At 39.9% G+C, this 18062-nt stretch overlaps 1 protein-coding gene across 3 annotated transcripts in view; it reads right to left on the reverse strand.

Moving 5' to 3' along the window:
* Positions 1 to 18062, reverse strand: part of DGKI (diacylglycerol kinase iota) — a gene marked incomplete at both ends in the record, with an annotated part of 483096 nt that overhangs the window by 216065 nt on the left and 248969 nt on the right. For all 3 annotated transcript variants that reach the window (XM_080700835.1, XM_080700834.1, XM_080700836.1), the window contains 4 exons: positions 1296 to 1356; positions 3464 to 3546; positions 12991 to 13089; positions 13748 to 13822. In XM_080700835.1, coding sequence (XP_080556961.1) covers positions 1296 to 1356; positions 3464 to 3546; positions 12991 to 13089; positions 13748 to 13822 — 318 coding nt within the window. The remainder of the gene's footprint in view (positions 1 to 1295; positions 1357 to 3463; positions 3547 to 12990; positions 13090 to 13747; positions 13823 to 18062) is intronic.

Consider the following 18062-nt stretch of genomic DNA (forward strand, 5'->3'; position numbering starts at 1 on the left):
TTTAAGCAAAATAAGCTAGGCATAGAGAGAAAAATACCATGTGACCTCAGCCAGATGTGGAATCAGAAACAGTGGATCTCATAGAATCTGAGGTAAAATGGTGCATAGTAGGGCCTGAGGAGGGGAGGGATGGAGAAAGGCTGTTATTGGCTACTAAGTTAGAGTTAAATAAGAGTAAGAAATTTTGGTGCACTACTACACAGTAGGGTGACTGTAGATAACAATGATACATATTTCAAAGAGCTAGAAGAAAGGATTTTGAATGTTTTCACCATAATAAAATGATAAATGTTTGAAGAGATAGATATGCTTAATCTGATATAACATTATAAAATGCATGCATGTATCTAAATATCAGTCCATTAGTATATGCATTTTTATTTCTTATACATCAGTTTAAAAAGGAAACGTAATAAATTATAACCACTAAAAGAAAGAAATATATATTTATACATATATAAAATACACATATATGTAAATATATGTGTATAAAAATGTATAAAAATATATACGTATATATGAATTTTTGGTCATGCTGGGGAATGAACCCAGAAGCATTCTACTTCCAAACTATACTCCCAGCCCTATTATTTTATTATTTATTTACTTATTTATTTATTTGGAAACAAGATCTCACTAAGTTTCTGAGGAACTAGCTTATATTGCTAAGGATGGATTTGAACTTCTTTTTTTTTGTTGTTTCTGGTCTGAGGATGGAACCCAGGAGCATTCGACCTCCGAGCTACACCCCCAGCCCTATTTTTTATTCTTTATTTTGAAACCGGGTCTCACTGAGTTGCAGAGGGCCTCACTAAGTAGCTGTGGCTGTCCACGAACTGCAATCCTCCAGTCTCAGCCTCCCAAATGCTGGGATTACAAGCGTGTGCCACCACGCCCGGCTGGATTTGAACTTCTGATCCTCCCGTCTCAGCCTCCCAAGTACTGGGAATACAGACATGTAGCACTATGTCTGATTCTCAGTATATATATATTTAAAAATAATTTAACCATCTGTAATTTTCATTTCAATAACATGTCTGCATCCTTACCTTGTGGAACAGAAAAAGCTCTAATAAAGTCTAGATAGCAAAGTGACTTTAGAAAGATCCAGTATCTACTGATGAAAAAATAACAAAGTCCTGTCTAAGCCTTCAGGGATATGATTCACAGGAAAGAGACAATTTATTTGGGGGGGGAGGGTGAAAAGATTGGGAATAAAGAAAGAAGACAGCCACAAGGAAAACAACAAGAAGGAGAAATAAGGGCAAGAACTGAATTTTCTTCCAAGGACCTACCGTTCCATCCCCACCACAGGCCAGAATCCGCAGATTTGGTACTTTTCTATACAATTCAAGCCTGGAGGGGAAAAAGAAGAAAAAAACATTAAGAAACACATCACTGTCTTCAGTAACGAAAAAACATGGAGCAGAATGGATGGGGGTGGTGTCCACTGGAGAATACGTGTAATCATGAAAAAGGTGATATCATCAAAGCCAGTATGCAAGAGATCCACGGAGGATGGACCCCACTGGGTGGATCAGAGGTGGAAGCAAGCATTGTTTTTAAAAGGGATGGGATTCAGGAATATCCTAGAGTCTTACTGCTCATGATTCCCATTGTTGAGTCAATCCACATTTATTTTTTCTCTTTAGCTGTTGACTTTTTTCCTTCCCCATCCTTCTCTCCCTTCGTAAAGAAAACCAATATTAATTGGTCATCAGTAGCCTTTCTGTCTCTTCTTTATCTGTTATTAGCTCTTCCTGGATCTGTTTAAATGTCAGCTTCTATTTCCCACTCTCAGTTGTAGGAAATCTTTCTGAGAGAGGACGACAGCGCTCTCTTCTGTTCTTGTCACTGTGTCTGAAACAAATCTACCATGCAGCTTGCTCTCTGGCTGCCTTATTTACACACCCAGGCCAAACTGGGGAAGATCTGGGGTTTTGTTATTTTTCTTTGCCTGCTTGAACTTAAATCATTTTTTTTTCTCCTGCTGGTTCTCAAAAAGACGCAGGGATGCCGCCCCTGCTAAATTTTTTACTCAGAAGTGAAGCTAGTAGAAAACATAAACTGTTTAAGTAAAATAATATTTTTCTCAAAATATTTCCTGTCCTTTCATGCTCTTACGGGTACACTAGGAAGCATCTACCTAATCTTTAACTAAAGAGATAAAAATCTTAGGAAAAGTAAAAAAACTAAAAGGACAATTCAGGGCAGCAGATTTGCCTTAGCAACATCTTAGCAAAAGCAGAAAAAATAATGTAGAAGTCTTAGAGCAGGCTCTAGTGGCAAAGCAATGCATCGATTTTGAGAATAGTAGAAATTTAAATTTTCTAGCTCATTTTCTCCTGTATGTTTAAATCCATAATTCATCCCTTTTATGCATGAATACTGTTTCTCCAGAAATCATTTGAACTGACTCTGTTTGCCTCTGATATTGGTACTATAAAAAACTGGTATTCTTTATATCCTAATAATCATCAGATAAAATAAAATAGCATATCTTATGGGTAGATGAATTTAAAATAGAAAATGAGACAACAGCAGAAATGTACTTGTTCTTCCCCACCATGAAGGGTCACTTACATCTATACTCAATTTTTCAATACTTCTTCTGTAAAATTCGAATATATTTTTACTTGTGCATTGTAATTATATGTCATAATAAGGTTCAGAGTGACAGAAACATACATGCACATAGCACTTGCAGTGTTTCCCTCTGGATACCACCTCCCTCACCAAGCTGCATACATGTGGTTGAGACTAGTATTGGTAATTCCATACATATATACATATATATCATATATATAATGTATATATATATATATTATATTTATAAATAACTATGTATATATAATTATTTGAAGGGGAGGGGAAAGAAACTTGATGAATTTTCGACACTTCTAACCAAAACAGAGAATAAGATTGCTGAGAAGCCAGAAAAGGGTTTGAGCAGAATTAAAATCTCTTCGCATGGATGTGGATTCTACAGGTATATCAATTAACCCATCAGTATCTCTCTCTCAAATGCACACACATGCACACACACAATCCTTCCAAATCAAATGGTCCCAGATAAACATGGCTGCTCCCCTCCCAGCAATAAGCTCACATCCCCACTTAGGTGCTGCTCCAAAGCTGCACATGTGAATAGAAAAACGATGAATCTTTTCTCTGCTCACGACTCAAGGTGAACAGTCTACACAGCTGCACACACTAAGCAGCAACACCCCAGAGTGTTCAGAGTCAGAGGTTGAGGAGATACGGCTTGGAAGGAAATTCTCCCAATGACCAGTGCGGGAGAACAGCAGATAATGTTTCAGAGAGAGGAAAGTACTAGTAGAAGAGGAGATGAAAGAAGGTTGTACACATTTTACAAGGTAATCGGATAATGGACCTTGACCCTCAAATCAGAATGATCCCACTTGCCTCGTACACATGGACCATGAGGGGTTCTCAGACTTACGCATCTTTGGGCCCTTCCTGAGAAAGATCAAAGACTTGCCGCGGATTCAGGTACCACATGAACATCTGCAGGACTTTGGTTCCCTGTAGGGGAAAAAAATTGAAATTTTTTTTCAGCAGGAGAAAGTTTTCCAATATTAGCTATTTAGTTATAAAGAATATAGAAGAGCAGCTAAAATCATGAGCTTTGGTCATAGATATACATAATTTGAATCTCTAGGTAAGAAGTTTGTCTGACGTCCGGAGCTCTGGGTAAGTTTCTGCTTTATCATGTGCTAATTTCATAAAGCTCGGCCTCTCTTTTCTTTGATACAGAGATAAGATGCCTAAGTCACAAATTGGCTTCATGATTAAATGCAACAATGTCTGGTAATAATCATAGCACTACTCGACATGCAATATGTGCTTAATGAATAATACTTGAAAGTTTTACCATTAATACCTAATTTCTGAAAATCCATAGGGGGAAGTTATTGATCAGCCTATACGATTTAACCTTAATTTTTACTTTACCACACATATTATTACTGTCTCTGCATAATATGAAATACAAATATTAGCTAAGTATGATAATGTAAAATACTTTTTTTCGTTTTCTATTTATTTATTTTTTTTTTATTTTTTTATTTATTTTGCTCTACTGGGGATGGAACCCGGGGGCATTCTACCTCTGAGTGACACCCCAAGCCCTAATGTTTTATTCTTTATTTTTGAAACAAAGTCTCACTGAGTTGCAAAGGGCTTGGCTAAGTAGCTGAGGCTGTCCACCAACCGTGATTCTCCTGAATCACGAATGCTGGGATTACAAGCGTGTGCCACCACGCCCGGCTTGAAAATACTTTTTCTAACTAAAACAAATACATAATTGGAAACATATTCTTATGTACATCATATATAAAACTTCATCTACTTCATATGATCTTAATGGCTTGCTTTTGACACTTCAGTCCCGCGTCTATGTCAGTTTGAACCAAATCCTTCTCTCTCATATGAATATTGTTGGAGTGTTTTGAGTACCTGAAATATACATTGGCACAATTGTCATGACAAAAGGTCACTTTACAGATCATTTTTTAATGTTCCTGGGTTCAATCCCTAGTACCATTAAAAATGATCTGCAAAAGTACCTTTTTAGCTACCTCCAAGTTCTTTATTATTATTATTATTATTTATTTATTTATTTTGAGACAGTCTCAGTAAATTGATGATTCTCACTGTACTGCTGAGGCTGTCCTCGAACCTGCCATCCTCCTGTCTCTGCCTCCCAAGTACTGAGATTATAGGTGTGCGCCACCACGTCACTCCCGGCTTGAAGATAATTTCTTAAAGGGGATTAAGCAAAAAGGAAATGAAGGATCTTCTTATTAATCAATACCAAGAAAAGCTTTAAGATTGCCACTTAATAGTGTTCCTTTAGTAGATATGATTTCTCTTTCATTATATATATTCCTAAACTTATATACGGAATATGCTGTATCTAAGTGTCAAACAAGTATAGTAGAACAAGCCTGAGGTTTCAGTCAGAACTACCTTGAGTGTTCTAACTGGGTAATCACGAGCACTTATAATCTTGCAAAAATGCAGTATATGAACCAAAAGAGACGTCTACCTTCCAGGGCGATTATCTGACTTAAATGAATCAGGAATAGTTATGTAGCTAACACAGTATGTAGCACAAAATAGACCTTTGTGAACACGAGTCCCTTTCTTTATTGCTCCTTGTTAAATCTATTCATTAAATTACACTTGCGGTGTGAGCGCTGAAGTATAGTTTGTAATTATCACCTTGCTCTGCCGGTTGTTACAGAGGCCAATGCATGTCTTTTGTTCCAACTACCACCCAAACCTACAATTTAAAAGTTCTGCTTTATCATGTGCTTGCTAAATTTTAGGAATAACATTCTATCCTTAATTATTACTACTAATCCTTCGGTTTCACCAAATGGCATATTTTGCTTCCAGTTAAATACAAACAGATTTAGAGGCATAATACTAAGTATTAAGTCTTTTTCTGTCTTTCCGTGCTGGGCCTAGCTAACAAGTGTATTGGGGATCATTTCAATAATCTTTTGTGTCTAGTAAGTAACATGAAGGTCATTTTAATGACCAACCAATTTAAATAACATTTCCAACTGGCTTGCTAGAAAATCAATTTTTCAGTTTTGGATTCCTATAGCGTTGCAAACTGTTGGTGTTAATTACTCCTTCCTACTTTCGATATGCTAGAGTGCACATCTCAATTTCAGCTTCTCCTATTATGCATGCAATAAGAGGTAATTAACACCTTTCGAAAACATAAAAATAAAAAAGCACTGGTAGGTTATTTTTTAAGACCTAAAATTTCTCTAAAAGATATGAACAGCTGCACAGTTTGCGTTTTGCCCGCTGTTGATGCATGTTACGTGGAACAACTAATTATCGCAATTTATCCTTTTGAGGGAGGGATATTAATGAAGCCTGGTGAGCCGTGCGCTGCACACGTTGGGGAGAATCCATTTCCTCTGCAGTTTATTAGGATCAGGCCCCCTGGCTCGGGCAGGGACAGCCCGCAGACTGTGCGTGGCCACCTTAGCAACGCTGACATTCAGTATGACATAATGACTTCCTTCAAGTAGTCATCTTCCATCCAAAATATGACATTCGTTAGGAAAAATAACTTTTTGAGTGAGAACATTAAAAAAAAAAAGTCAATCCTAGAAGGTAGAGGGGGAAAAAATAGGTCTAACTCATGCATTTAAGTGAGTTCCATTAACTCTGCTGCCACCTCTAGGATAAGCTACTTTAGGGCTTTAATAGAGGTGATTTATTAAATAGAACGGAGTGGTCTGAGAAATACTAATACACTGAGAAAAGAGTAATTTGTTTATTTCTCAACCTGGGATTAAATCTACTGAGTCATTTAGACAAATGTCACTCACTAGCAAGTGTGAAGCGCTCTCAGAATTATCACATGCTGTAGAACACAAAAGCTGCTGCTTTTATGCCAGAAGCTGGTTTTCTCTAACTGAAAGGAAAAATCAAGCTTACACATGAACTCCAATACATGTCAGAGATATAATGCCTTGCTGACCGTGAAACTTTTTAAAATATTATGTTACTGGGTATTCTTGAGAGGCGAGTAAAAAAACATTATTCTTTCCAGCTCTACAAGAAAATGCAGCTTCCCTAAGAGCGAAGTGGATTTTTACCGAGGGAAATGAACAAGAGTCCTTCATTGCCCACCATTTGCCTCCTAGTTTTAGGTAGGAATATGAAGACATGAGCCAGAGCCCATCTTGCTCTAAGCAGTAAGCTATATGCATTATTCATAAAAGAAAATGATACGAATTTTGGAGTCCTCAGGTCAAATTATCATCAGGTCAGCTCACACCGCGCAGAGATCCTCGTCATTACACTGCGGGAATATTCGGCCACATTACTAGGTCTTGGTTCATATCACACGGGCATTAACTAAGTCATAAAAAAGACAACTGCCCAGACGGTAAGAAGTCTTGGAAAAATAAAAGTCGGCGAGAGGAAGAGCTTACTAACTCATCATTTCCAAACGGCTCCACGCCATCCCAAAGGAAGCCATCATGTGGTCAATAAACATGGAGTAGGCTGCTACTCTGTGCACGCATACACTCAGGAGTGCAGACTCTACCAGAAGGAGTAAAGACTAAAGACATTAATTCACTGAAGGTGGACTGCCTACTGCGAGAAGCACGAGTGCCCAGAGGAGATACTGTCTAAGCAGGAGTTCAATGAAGGCATCCTAGATATCATACCTGAATTGTATCTGGGAAGATGAGCAGCCTTAAGCATCCCCTTCTACACTGAATAGAGGAAGAAGGGCCAGGGGGGAAGGTATAACGGGAATGAGGCAGCAAGATGTGCCATGGAAAAGTGCACCTAGCAGAGATGTCTGCATCCCAGGGCAGGGTACAGGGGAATGAAACATCTGGAGTAAGCTCTGGACTGAGTCATGTATCCTAAAAAGCCCGGGCCTTACTCTGTTGAAAACCAAGAGTCCCTGAAATGTTTTAATCAAGGGAATAAGATAGACATTTTGACTCATCAGTACTCCAGTTACAGAAATGTGAATTCTAGACCTAGCGAAGGAGCTGGATGGCTTGGTTTGTGGCTTGTCTGCCCTCTGAGCATCACCAGCGCTGACTTAGAAAGAGGGTCTTTACACAGGTTCATGGCTTTGTCTTTAGTTGTTTGACTAGTTTAAAGAGATGTTAGGGTGTGTGTGTGTGTGTGTGTGTGTGTGTGTGTGTGTGTGTGTTGTTACTGGAAATTGAACCCAGGAGTGTTCTACATCTGAGCTCTGCTCCCAGCCCTATTTTATTTTATATTGTTATTTTGAAATAGGGTCTCGCTAACTCATCACACACTGGCTTCAAACCTGCAGCCCTCCTGTACTGAATTTACAGGTATGCAGCACCACTCCCAACTTCAGACTGGATTTGGACATGTGCTCTCATCTACTGAGGATCCCTCTGCTCACTTCCCAGCCTGTGCTACTTCTTTGGAGCCTACATTCTTGTCTGTACAATTATTTTTATTCATCCTCAGAGTGAAAAGTCTCCAGCACTTCAACTCAGGTGCCATATCATACTGACTAGAGAAGCCCCCACAATAGCTAAGAAGCCAGTGATTTGAAAAGTTAACTTTGGCGACTGTCTGTTGGACGCAGAGTCAGTAGAAGAAATCATTTCACTGCCTCTCTCTGATGATACGGGACCTTCCTGAATTCAAATCTTAGCAGCAAAAAAAAAAAAAAAAAGAAAAAAGAAAAAAGAAAAAAAGAAACTGAAAGTGTTCACATAATAATTTTAATTTATTTTTCAACAAGCAACTTCTTCATTGAAGCTGTTTGAGTATTTAGAAGCAGTTTGGGCTTCTCATTTGGAGTGACTTACTCTTTATCTGCTTCCTCTCCTTATCTTGGTAGAGATGAGTGACTCCTTAGTTGACTTCTGACTTAGGAAGGCAGCCCTGGTCTCAGGAGGCATGCTCACAGTGGAGGCGTGAGCTCAGCCAGCATGAACCTGTCCACGGCTGGATACCCTTCCTCCCATCCCCCCACAAATCAGGACAGGGGAGCCATGATCCCAGGACACAACTTATGCCAGACCTCAAGATTGCTGCCCTGAAATTCCACACTGGGCAGGTGAAGAACCAGAGTCTGAGTCACTCAGTGCTCAAAACTGGATAGCTGAAATCATTCTAATGTCCAGAGTAGTTGCTTAAGCCTGAATTTTTAGTATAAGTTATTTGGAAGATGGAATCATGTGAGAACAAGAGAAAGACAGAGAGAGAGAGAGAGAGAGAGAGAGAGAGAGAGAGAGAGAGAGAGAGAGACATAAAGAGACAGAGAGAAAAAAGAATTTATGCAAGGAATACTGAGGGATCAGAAAAGTCTGCAAGACTCAGATAGATGCTTGTAGGTCAGGGAGAGCAAAGGGGAATACTATGTTTTGAAATTAAAGCAGACAGGAGTATAGGAGGTTCTATTTCTCTTGTCCTTGAAAGTTTTCGTGTAGAAGAGGAGACTGCTGGAATAAGCTCTGTCTTCTGCCCGAAACCTCTTCTTTGCAGGGAGGGTTATTCATGGATGATATTTGACTCCCTTATCTCATGCCTGTTTCTCTAAATAATTCAGATCTCAACAGTAACAGCAGTGGCTACCAAAGTCTAAGTCTTTTTCAAGTGCCAGGGTCAACTATACCTTAAAAGTGCTGTGTGAAATTTAGAAGGAGGGATTACTAAATGGTTCACTGTTTAAAAGGCCAGAGAAGTTAGTCTTAGTACATACACACTTACAATGTTTAATTTTTTTTAATACACACAAGTGTAGTAAGAAAAAAAGCTACATGTATTTTTCTTGCCAGTAGATGGCGACATTGTCTAGTTATTTACTTAACAGAAGCCTAAAGCAAGTTAAAAAAAAAAAAAAATGGAAGAAATATACAGGGGATGGTAGCACATGCCTGTAATTCCAGTACCTGGGAGGTCCAGACAGGAGGATCGCAGGTTCAGGGTCAGCCTCAACAACTTAGCAAGACTCTCACCAATTTAGCAAGTCCTTCTTACAAAGTAAAAAAATGAAATAGGCTGAGGGCATACCTGAGAGGTGGACTGCCCCTGGGTTCAATCACCAGTACCCTCTCCCTGACTCACAAAAAAGGGTAAAACTGAAGTTTCAAGAGGAAAGGAAGTGTGAATTTGTTATATATATATATATATATATATATATATATATATATATATATGGATAAGTAGATTATTAAGAGGCAAAAAACAGGATTTGAGCAAAAAAAAAAAATCTCTATAATGACAGTACGCCTTTGCCAATCAAAAAATGGCTCTCTGGGCAGCAGTGGTAGCATCATCTGGCAACCTTCAGAAATGGGAGATTTTACCCAGGAGACTCAGGGCCTCCCCAACCTACTGAGGCAGAATTGTGACTTTTAATAGGCTCACCAAGCAAACTGTGGATAAACTTACTCATTTTGCTCCCTTGTTCAAAAATCAAAAGATTTAACAAAACATAAAGTATTTTAACAACAGCAAAAAAAAAACAAATTTTCATGTACAAATCCCAAATCTTCAACCAAATTTTTAAGACATTTTTCCAAAAACTCACTCTAATATTTATCTCATTACACTTCTGATATGCCTGTTTCACTCACCAAACTGTCCTCAAAATGAATCATTTCCATCATAATGTCTATTCATTTACTGGTACTTCTTATAATACAATATGTAATACTATATACACTACATGTAATATACACTACATAATACATACAGTATATATAATATATGTAATAGTATCATATGTATATTTTGCCATGTAACCATAAACTAGAAATCAAAGTTTCAAAGTTATAGTTCCTAACATTTTGAAGGCCATTCTAATGACACCCAGAGAACAACTTTCTGGTACTTTTCATAACAGAGGTGTGTCCCAAGGGCTGTTGGGAGTATAGTGGAGAGGGTGAATAATTTTGAGAAATGTTTCAGAAAGGCACTGGTGAGCCTTGAAGGGTGACAGAAACGTGCCATGGTAAAGAAGGGAAAGGGTGCTCCTCCAATCTCTGTCCTCCGTATAACTAAGGAATACCCTGCTTCCATTTCAGCCACGTCCATGACATCATCTCCTATCACCCCGAAGTCACATCTACATCACAGAACCTACAGCCTGATCCATTCGACCTAGAGCTCACCTAGTGCAAATGTCACTTGAATCATTTTTTCCCATTTGCCCCTAACAAACAAGACGTCCTTAGACAACTCACCTCTGCTTTCTTGACCTGTTTTCTATTTAGTGAACTGGGAAGCAACATCAGATACTCTCTGAAGTCCTTGCCATCAATATTTTATACAGAGATGGGGACAGGACAGACTATGTCTTAAATGGACAGTCAACTCCCTAAAGGTAGATATAACTTGCAAGCTCTAGAAGAAATGATGATAATGATTCAATAAATGCATTCTATATATGGATAGTCATGATAAAATATATTTGATATTAGTTAGCATGTGGTGCTCGTGTGGCCAAAATCATGAAGCCAGTTACGTTCATTTTGCTCTGTTCATGGTTCCCAACTGTATCCCTAATCTTTGACAGCCTCTAGGGAGACCTACCCAGGAGTGGACATGGTTCAGGGAAAATTATACCTTCGTTGTAAAAAACATAGGACCTCCTCTATTAGCAGTTTTCGAATCATCATGCTTACAATGTCAAGACCAACACTCAGCAACTTAAAAATGGCTGTTGAAATAAATTCTTTTTATAACATGTTTTTTCCTACTCTCTACAATACTGATGCTTTGTTTGTTTGTTTGTTTGTTTGTTTGTTTTTGCGGGTCTGGGGATGGAACCAAGTGGGCATTTGACCTCCAAGCTATAGCCTCTGACCTATTTTTTATTCTTTAATTCAAACAGGGTCTCACTAAGTTGCGGAGGACCTCTCTAAGTAGCTGAGGCTGTCCTCGAACCGTGATACACCAGTCTCAGCCTCCCAAATGCTGGGATTACAAGTGTATGTCACCACGCCTGGCTACTGATGCATATTTTTAATGTAGTAAACAGTTAAGAATTTTTGAAGAAAGGGAGGAAAAGAGGAATATTTCCTTAAATCATTAGCTCTCATAAGATAAGCTTTATAATTAATGGATTTTGTGTGTGTGTGTGTTACTAGGGAAGGAACCCTTCTACCTTCGGGCTGCACTCCCAAACCTATTTTATATTTTATTTGGAAACAGGGTCTCTTAAGCCAGAGAGGCTGGCTTCAAACCTGCCCGATCCTCCTGTCTCTGCCTCCCAAGTGTGGGGATTCCAAGTGTGCACCACCATACCTGGTTAATTAATGCATTTTAATAATGATATAATTTGGACTATGGGATCAGTCCTAATTATGTGACCCCCCCCCCCGTGTGTGGTATGCGAGACTGTGTGTGTGTGTGTGTGTGTGTGTGTGTGTGTGTGTGTGTGTGTGTGTTTTGCTGGGGATGGAACCTAGAAGCATTCTACCTCTGAGCTATACTCGCAGCTCTTTTTATATTTTATTTTGAAACAGCATCTCCCGAGTTGCTGAGGCTGGCCTCAACTCTGTGTTTCTCCTGTCTTGGTCTTCCAAGTACTGAGATTACAAGTTCTGCAATGGCAGGCAATGACCTCTCCTCACTTCTTCTTATTCTTTTTTTTTTTTTAATAGTGGATAACTAAAGAGTTCCCAATATCTAGTTGTTTACAATAAAACCATAAAGAATCCTGACTCAAAATGTAAAATATATGCTGATGAACAGAGGAAATATTTCCAAACCCAAACTCACATGAAAATACAGAAGACCCACGCCCATGGCAGAGCACTGAAAAAAAGCCTTAGAGTGGGAGAAGCCAGGATGAAGAGACAGAGACCAGGATTCATTCCAGAATGAATTCTAGAACTCTGTCCTTTCAAGAACATTATTGCTTTAGGTATACTATGAAACTTAACTTTTGTAGGGCTATTTCTTTACTCTCAAGAAAAGTAAATATTAACAATCTGATGGTTTTAGGCAAGGACAGAACAAAATCTTTAGGAGCTGATATTTTTGATAGCCTTCGTGATATTTGTTAATGATGGTCCCCACTGATGAGTCATGTTTGCCCTTTTCTCTGAGGACAGGGACAAAAGTAGCTGAGTCTAAACTGGAATAGAAAGAAAGAAATATAAGTTGGTAAAGGGCTTCCTAACTATAAGGATTGAGAATTCCTGAAGCATACTAAAATAAATTTGAAAATCTATAAAGAAAATGTCAGTAGTTAGGTTTTTGGAAGGCCTGGGGTACAGTCTCGGATGGAAGTAGAGGGATACATCCCTAACACTCTAGCTTTTGCCTAGCCCAGTGAAGCAGCAGTGTCCTGGTCATGAGGAGTCATCTGTATTCCGATGCTTGGGGTCCTCGTGGCAGTATTTTAATTACTAGTAGGAACTGTGTTTTCAAGAAACCATCCAAAGTTCTAAGTTAAATTCTCATACAATGACTCACCTGGTTGCCTCCACTCTTGGGGTTCACAAATACAAGCAAGGGTTTCATGAGAGGAGAAGATATGGGCTTTATCACAAAAGGACGGCCTTTGTTTTCCTGCTGTAAGAAACAAGCGGCAGGCAACACTGTTAGGACAGAATTCATGACTTGAAAGCAACCCCAAGTGGAGGAAGTGAGAACTCACCACTGCTACCCCCAAGACCCCTATATCTTGTTTCACAAGGCTGGCTTTTCATAGGACTCCCTACATATGCTGGGAAAAGTGTCTTTTTTTTTTTTTTTTTCTCATGGTACTGGAGATTGAACTCAGGGGCATTCTACCTCTGAGCTACATACTCCCAGCCTTATTTTCTTTTGAAAGAGGGTCTTACTAAGTTGCTGAGTGCCTAAGTTGCTGAGGCCGGCCTTAAACTTGCCATCCTCCTGTCTCAGCCTCTCACATACCGGGATTTCAGGCATGCACCACCACACCTAGTTGAAGAAAGTATCTTGAACTAAAATTTGCTTGAGAGAATCAAGCCATGATTTTGATTTTACTCTGCGTACTCTTAAGAATGCTGGAATGTTAGCTCTTAACTTCATCGTCGTTATCATCTTCTGGATGCCATTTCCAGGCAAGTACAAACGCTTCTGAAATGGCAGAACTTAGACTGATTTATTACTGATTTTGGAGCAGAAAGAATTCTGGCACAGGAGAAGTGTAGCAAAGGAGAAAAGAAGGGTGGGTATGTGCTTCCTCAGGACACAGGACACTTACTTCAGTTCCTCTTTTACTAGCTTTTCTTTTAAAGCTCGTTCTCTTCTTCTTCCGGTTTGAAGCCTTCAGGGAGTTCTGTAGGGAGAGAAGGCGAGGCCTGAGCCCAGAGGCGGCTGGCCGCGGGGTTTCCATGCAGAACCATGTAGAAGAAGACGGCAGCGCATGCTGTGGACTGCATGCTTCTCATGCCACGACACTTCCAAGCCACTGCTCATGGTTAAGCCACAGACAGAAACCAGTCGAGTGCTTCAGAGTGAGCGACGGACTCCCCACCACGCGAGGGCCGGGAGCTAGAGCCACAGCGGCTCTCGGGGACTCACATGACAACACATGGTATACCTGCCAACCCTCCCAGTAAAAATGGAAGAATCCCAAATTCTCTGAGGGGCTCCAGTCTCCCGCCCAACCAGGTCCGTCTCCCGCCCAACCAAGTTCAAGTTCATCTCCTGGTATGGAGATCACCTATGTGAAAATGTAAAAAAGGAGGCCATTTTTCATTTTTTAATTTTTATCTTTTCTCTGTTTACTTTTCTTTTAATAATGGTTTATTCTAGTGGTCATAATAAATGACCTACACAGGGTTCCATCCCAGTGAAACATCGGGATCTAACTATCTCATCAATGTTGATGTCTAGCATCCTAAATACCAAAGTAAGAATCACCTGAAGTTATCTCTAACAGTGGAGTAGTAGCCATTGCTCTATTTTTTATCTAAAAGCCCATTGGTTTAAAAAATCTCTCCTCCCTTTTATTTTTTTACCTCTCATAGATATGCATCAGACTCATTGAATTACAATGACCCCTAAATTTACTCTCTTTCTAGGGATTTTATGGAGCTCAATTTTGTGATTATTTCGACTAAACCGTTAGTCTTAATATTTGATACGGATGGTTAGAAAAGAACCTTTTAGAGAACAGACACAACTTACTAGTTGGAGACAAAGCAAAATCAGATTTAATGAGCAGAGTCAATAATTAATTAGACTGCATCATCACAAAGGCAAGATATTACTGACCATATAATAGATGTTTGACCAAGTGTTGAAAGCCTGAAATGCAGAATTCTTAACTTAGAAGTTTATATAAGTATACACAATTGCATTGTTTGAGCAGTTAAAAGTTCTCAATGTGGCCTGGAGAAACTTAGATATCTAATCTATTTTTTAGAGTACTTTTGTCCTTAGCACATTTAAAAAAACTATGCCATAGATTGCATATATTAATGTATCAAAATGAACAAGATTCAAACTACTTTAGTTTTTATTTTACTTTTAACTTGAACCTACAAAATAAATTAATATATAAATAAGTTGACATGTGGCATACATTTACCGAGGATGAGAGAACCTTTCAAGAACCAGCCAGTGTCTCAAGGTTTTCTTCCCCCATCAGATTAAAAGAAAGTGTCTTCAGGATCTCACAGTCTCACTGAAAAGAGACCCAGGAACTCATGGGTGTTTTAGATCCCAGATGGCTCTTCATCAGTCACTGTTGACTACAATTCCCCTAAAAGAAGTTTCTAAAATTTTGGTCAAATAGATTTTGTACCGTGGCCTTGTCAGTTTTGCATTATGAAAGCACGTGCCATATATTTTGATAAATTTCAGTTTGTGTAAAAGAAAAAAATGATCTGGAGTCTTTAAAAGTTTAATCAAGCACATGGTCCCCAAAGAATGTCGGAAACTACTAGGCTAGCAGAAGGAACTCTATTTGGACCAATTAATGATGCTCTAAGAGGTTCTCAACCCTCATTACACGTTAGTTTTACCCAGAGATCTTTGAAAAAAAATCTTCATGCCTTGGCCCCATTAAATAATTTTACTTAGTTTGCTTAGGGTAAAGCCCAAAGAAGGAAACATTTTAGAAGCTCCCTAGGCAATTCTATTATGTAGCCAGGGCTGAGAATGTCTGCTTGGAATAGAGAAGAGCAATGTAAGTAGCTGTGTAGACCATAGGATCCTGGATCAATAACAAAATGAACATGAGTCTGTAGACCTGGTATGAATCCTGAATCTCCCTGTTACTAGATCCATGCCCTTGGCCAAGTCAACTCAACTTTTGAAATTAACAGTCTCTCAATTTCAAAATGAAGTGGCAATACCTACCTCAAAGAGCAGGTGTGAAGTGGAAAGGAAAAAAGGTATTTGAAGAAGTTAGCTTGGTATCCATCCCATGAAGCACTTCAATTAGTACAATGAATAAATATTATTATAGCTCATGACATTTACTGAGCCTCTCTTAATTTCGGGAAGGATCTTTAGGGAGTGAGATCTTGCCTCTTCCCTTCTTTCTAACTTTAGCTCATTCACTGCCAAGAGCAATGCAGGAGGCAAAGGGCCTGCAGGACACACAGTGGACTTTGGTTCTTGACAGAACCCAACAGCAAATGCCAGGAGACCGGTGCACTAGATCAGGCCAAGAGTCTTCAACAAGTTCCTTAAACTTGTCTAATCATAGAATCCACAGTATTGCAAGTGGTTTCGATGATCAAGCACGTTTGAAAAAACACATCAAAATAAGAATTTTTAACTGAAAACAGAGCAGGCAGGGAATTGAATCCTAGCAGGGAAAGACACACAAAGCAGCCTTTTCTTTAAGCATAGATGTAGTAGGTACAAGTGCTTCCCAGCCTCACGGGCTGAGAAATGTATCCGAGGCCGCTCCCACTTCACAGAACAAGAAGAAAGCTCAGAAGTTGAGTACCTAAGCATGTCTATGCAAACTCTAAGTGTACAACCCTATGGATGGTCAGATGTGACAGTTAAGTTCTGTGGAATTTCCCAGCATACCTCAAAATTCCCAAAGGCTACCTTCTACCTGTATGTAAACATATACTTCTGTCTGAATGCATGACTTTGTTTAGAAGGAAGCATAATTCAGATTCGAGGGAAAACTGGACAGGAAGGCATATTTGGGCTGTGTTTTGGCGATGGCGAGATAAGTCACGTTCTCTTGCTCATTTATAGGATTTCTTACTCTACCTAGGTCAGTACCTTTGGAGAACTCTACACAATAGTGTACTTTTCAGGAATGGAATGCAAAAATTCTGCAAAGAAGTTATTGTTGGAGAAATAGTCAAGAAACCTTTAATACTTGTTCTGTGTTCTAAAAGAAAACCTGTGTGTTAAACCTGGGTAGCGACTTCTTGATACAAAGGGTTCCTTTTGCAAGCTAGCACTACCTGAACACTAGATTTTACATTCTTCTGATCCCAATAGCTCTTTTGTGAAAGACCTAAGGAAAGATAAAGGCTTTTTGTTTTCTTGGATCAGGGATAAGGACACGCTTAACCTGTCACAGAAGTAATCCTATCAACAAAACCCTTATCATAGTTATGACTCCTTCCTGGCCTGTTAAGCAATACTTTGGAATTAATCACTCAACTGTGAATGAAACGTTAGCTCCTATTACTCTTAAGGGATGTTTCTGGGTTATGAGGATCACAAATGACTGGTTGTAATAACAGATGTAGTTTTTTTTTTTTTTTTTTTTTCAAAATGGCGACTGAGGGACACAGTACTCCTCAGTAGCTGAAGCAAATAAAACTTCAGATACTTAGAAAGCTGTGTCTTAATCAACAATAAAAAATACATACCAGGAACCAAAACAAATCCTGGTACCTCGGGGGAACTCTGAACTTGAAGAAGAAGAAGAACATAGACCCGGACACCGGACCAGCTGCAAACGCTGATCGGCGGCCGCGGGCTGCTTTCGCGGGCCCGCGGAGCTGCCTGCCCGATAGCCCCGATAGTCCCGCAGCAAGATAATCCGGGACTGAAAACAGCGAGCAGCTCCCACGTCAGAATTTTGTGTGCCCACCAGCGACTGGATCACAACAGCATAGAGACTCCCACGAATCCTGGACCAAGAAAGACAGGTACCTGCGGGCAACGGGAAGTGCGGACCCTAGCGTGCGCTGCATTCCAACCCCCCAGCACGCCCAAGCCTCAGACCCGAGCACTCCCCTCTGCGCACCTTGTCGGCGCCCCGGTTCCCTGCTAGCAGTCATTGCCTGTCCAACTCTCTCCACTAAATTGGAGCCTACCTGGGTGTCTAGCTCCCCCCCCCCCCCCGCCACCTTGCCAGAGACTGCCTTCAAGGCTGCGAAAGCCCTGTGTAAACTGGAAATCTCCTTGGGGCACCCCCAGTTTCTACGTCCCGCGGGAGGCAGAGGCCTTTACTGGGCACCACGCACTGGATCCTTGAGCACCTATCCTGCACTCCTGGCCCACCGCTGGGTGTTCCCACCCTCCTGCTAGCCAGAGGCTTAATTCTAAGCGAGAACGAGAACTCAGCTCAATACACCTTGGAAGAG

Source organism: Muscardinus avellanarius, assembly GCF_963383645.1.
Source record: "Muscardinus avellanarius genome assembly, chromosome: 9".
Classification (NCBI taxonomy): domain Eukaryota; kingdom Metazoa; phylum Chordata; class Mammalia; order Rodentia; family Gliridae; genus Muscardinus; species Muscardinus avellanarius.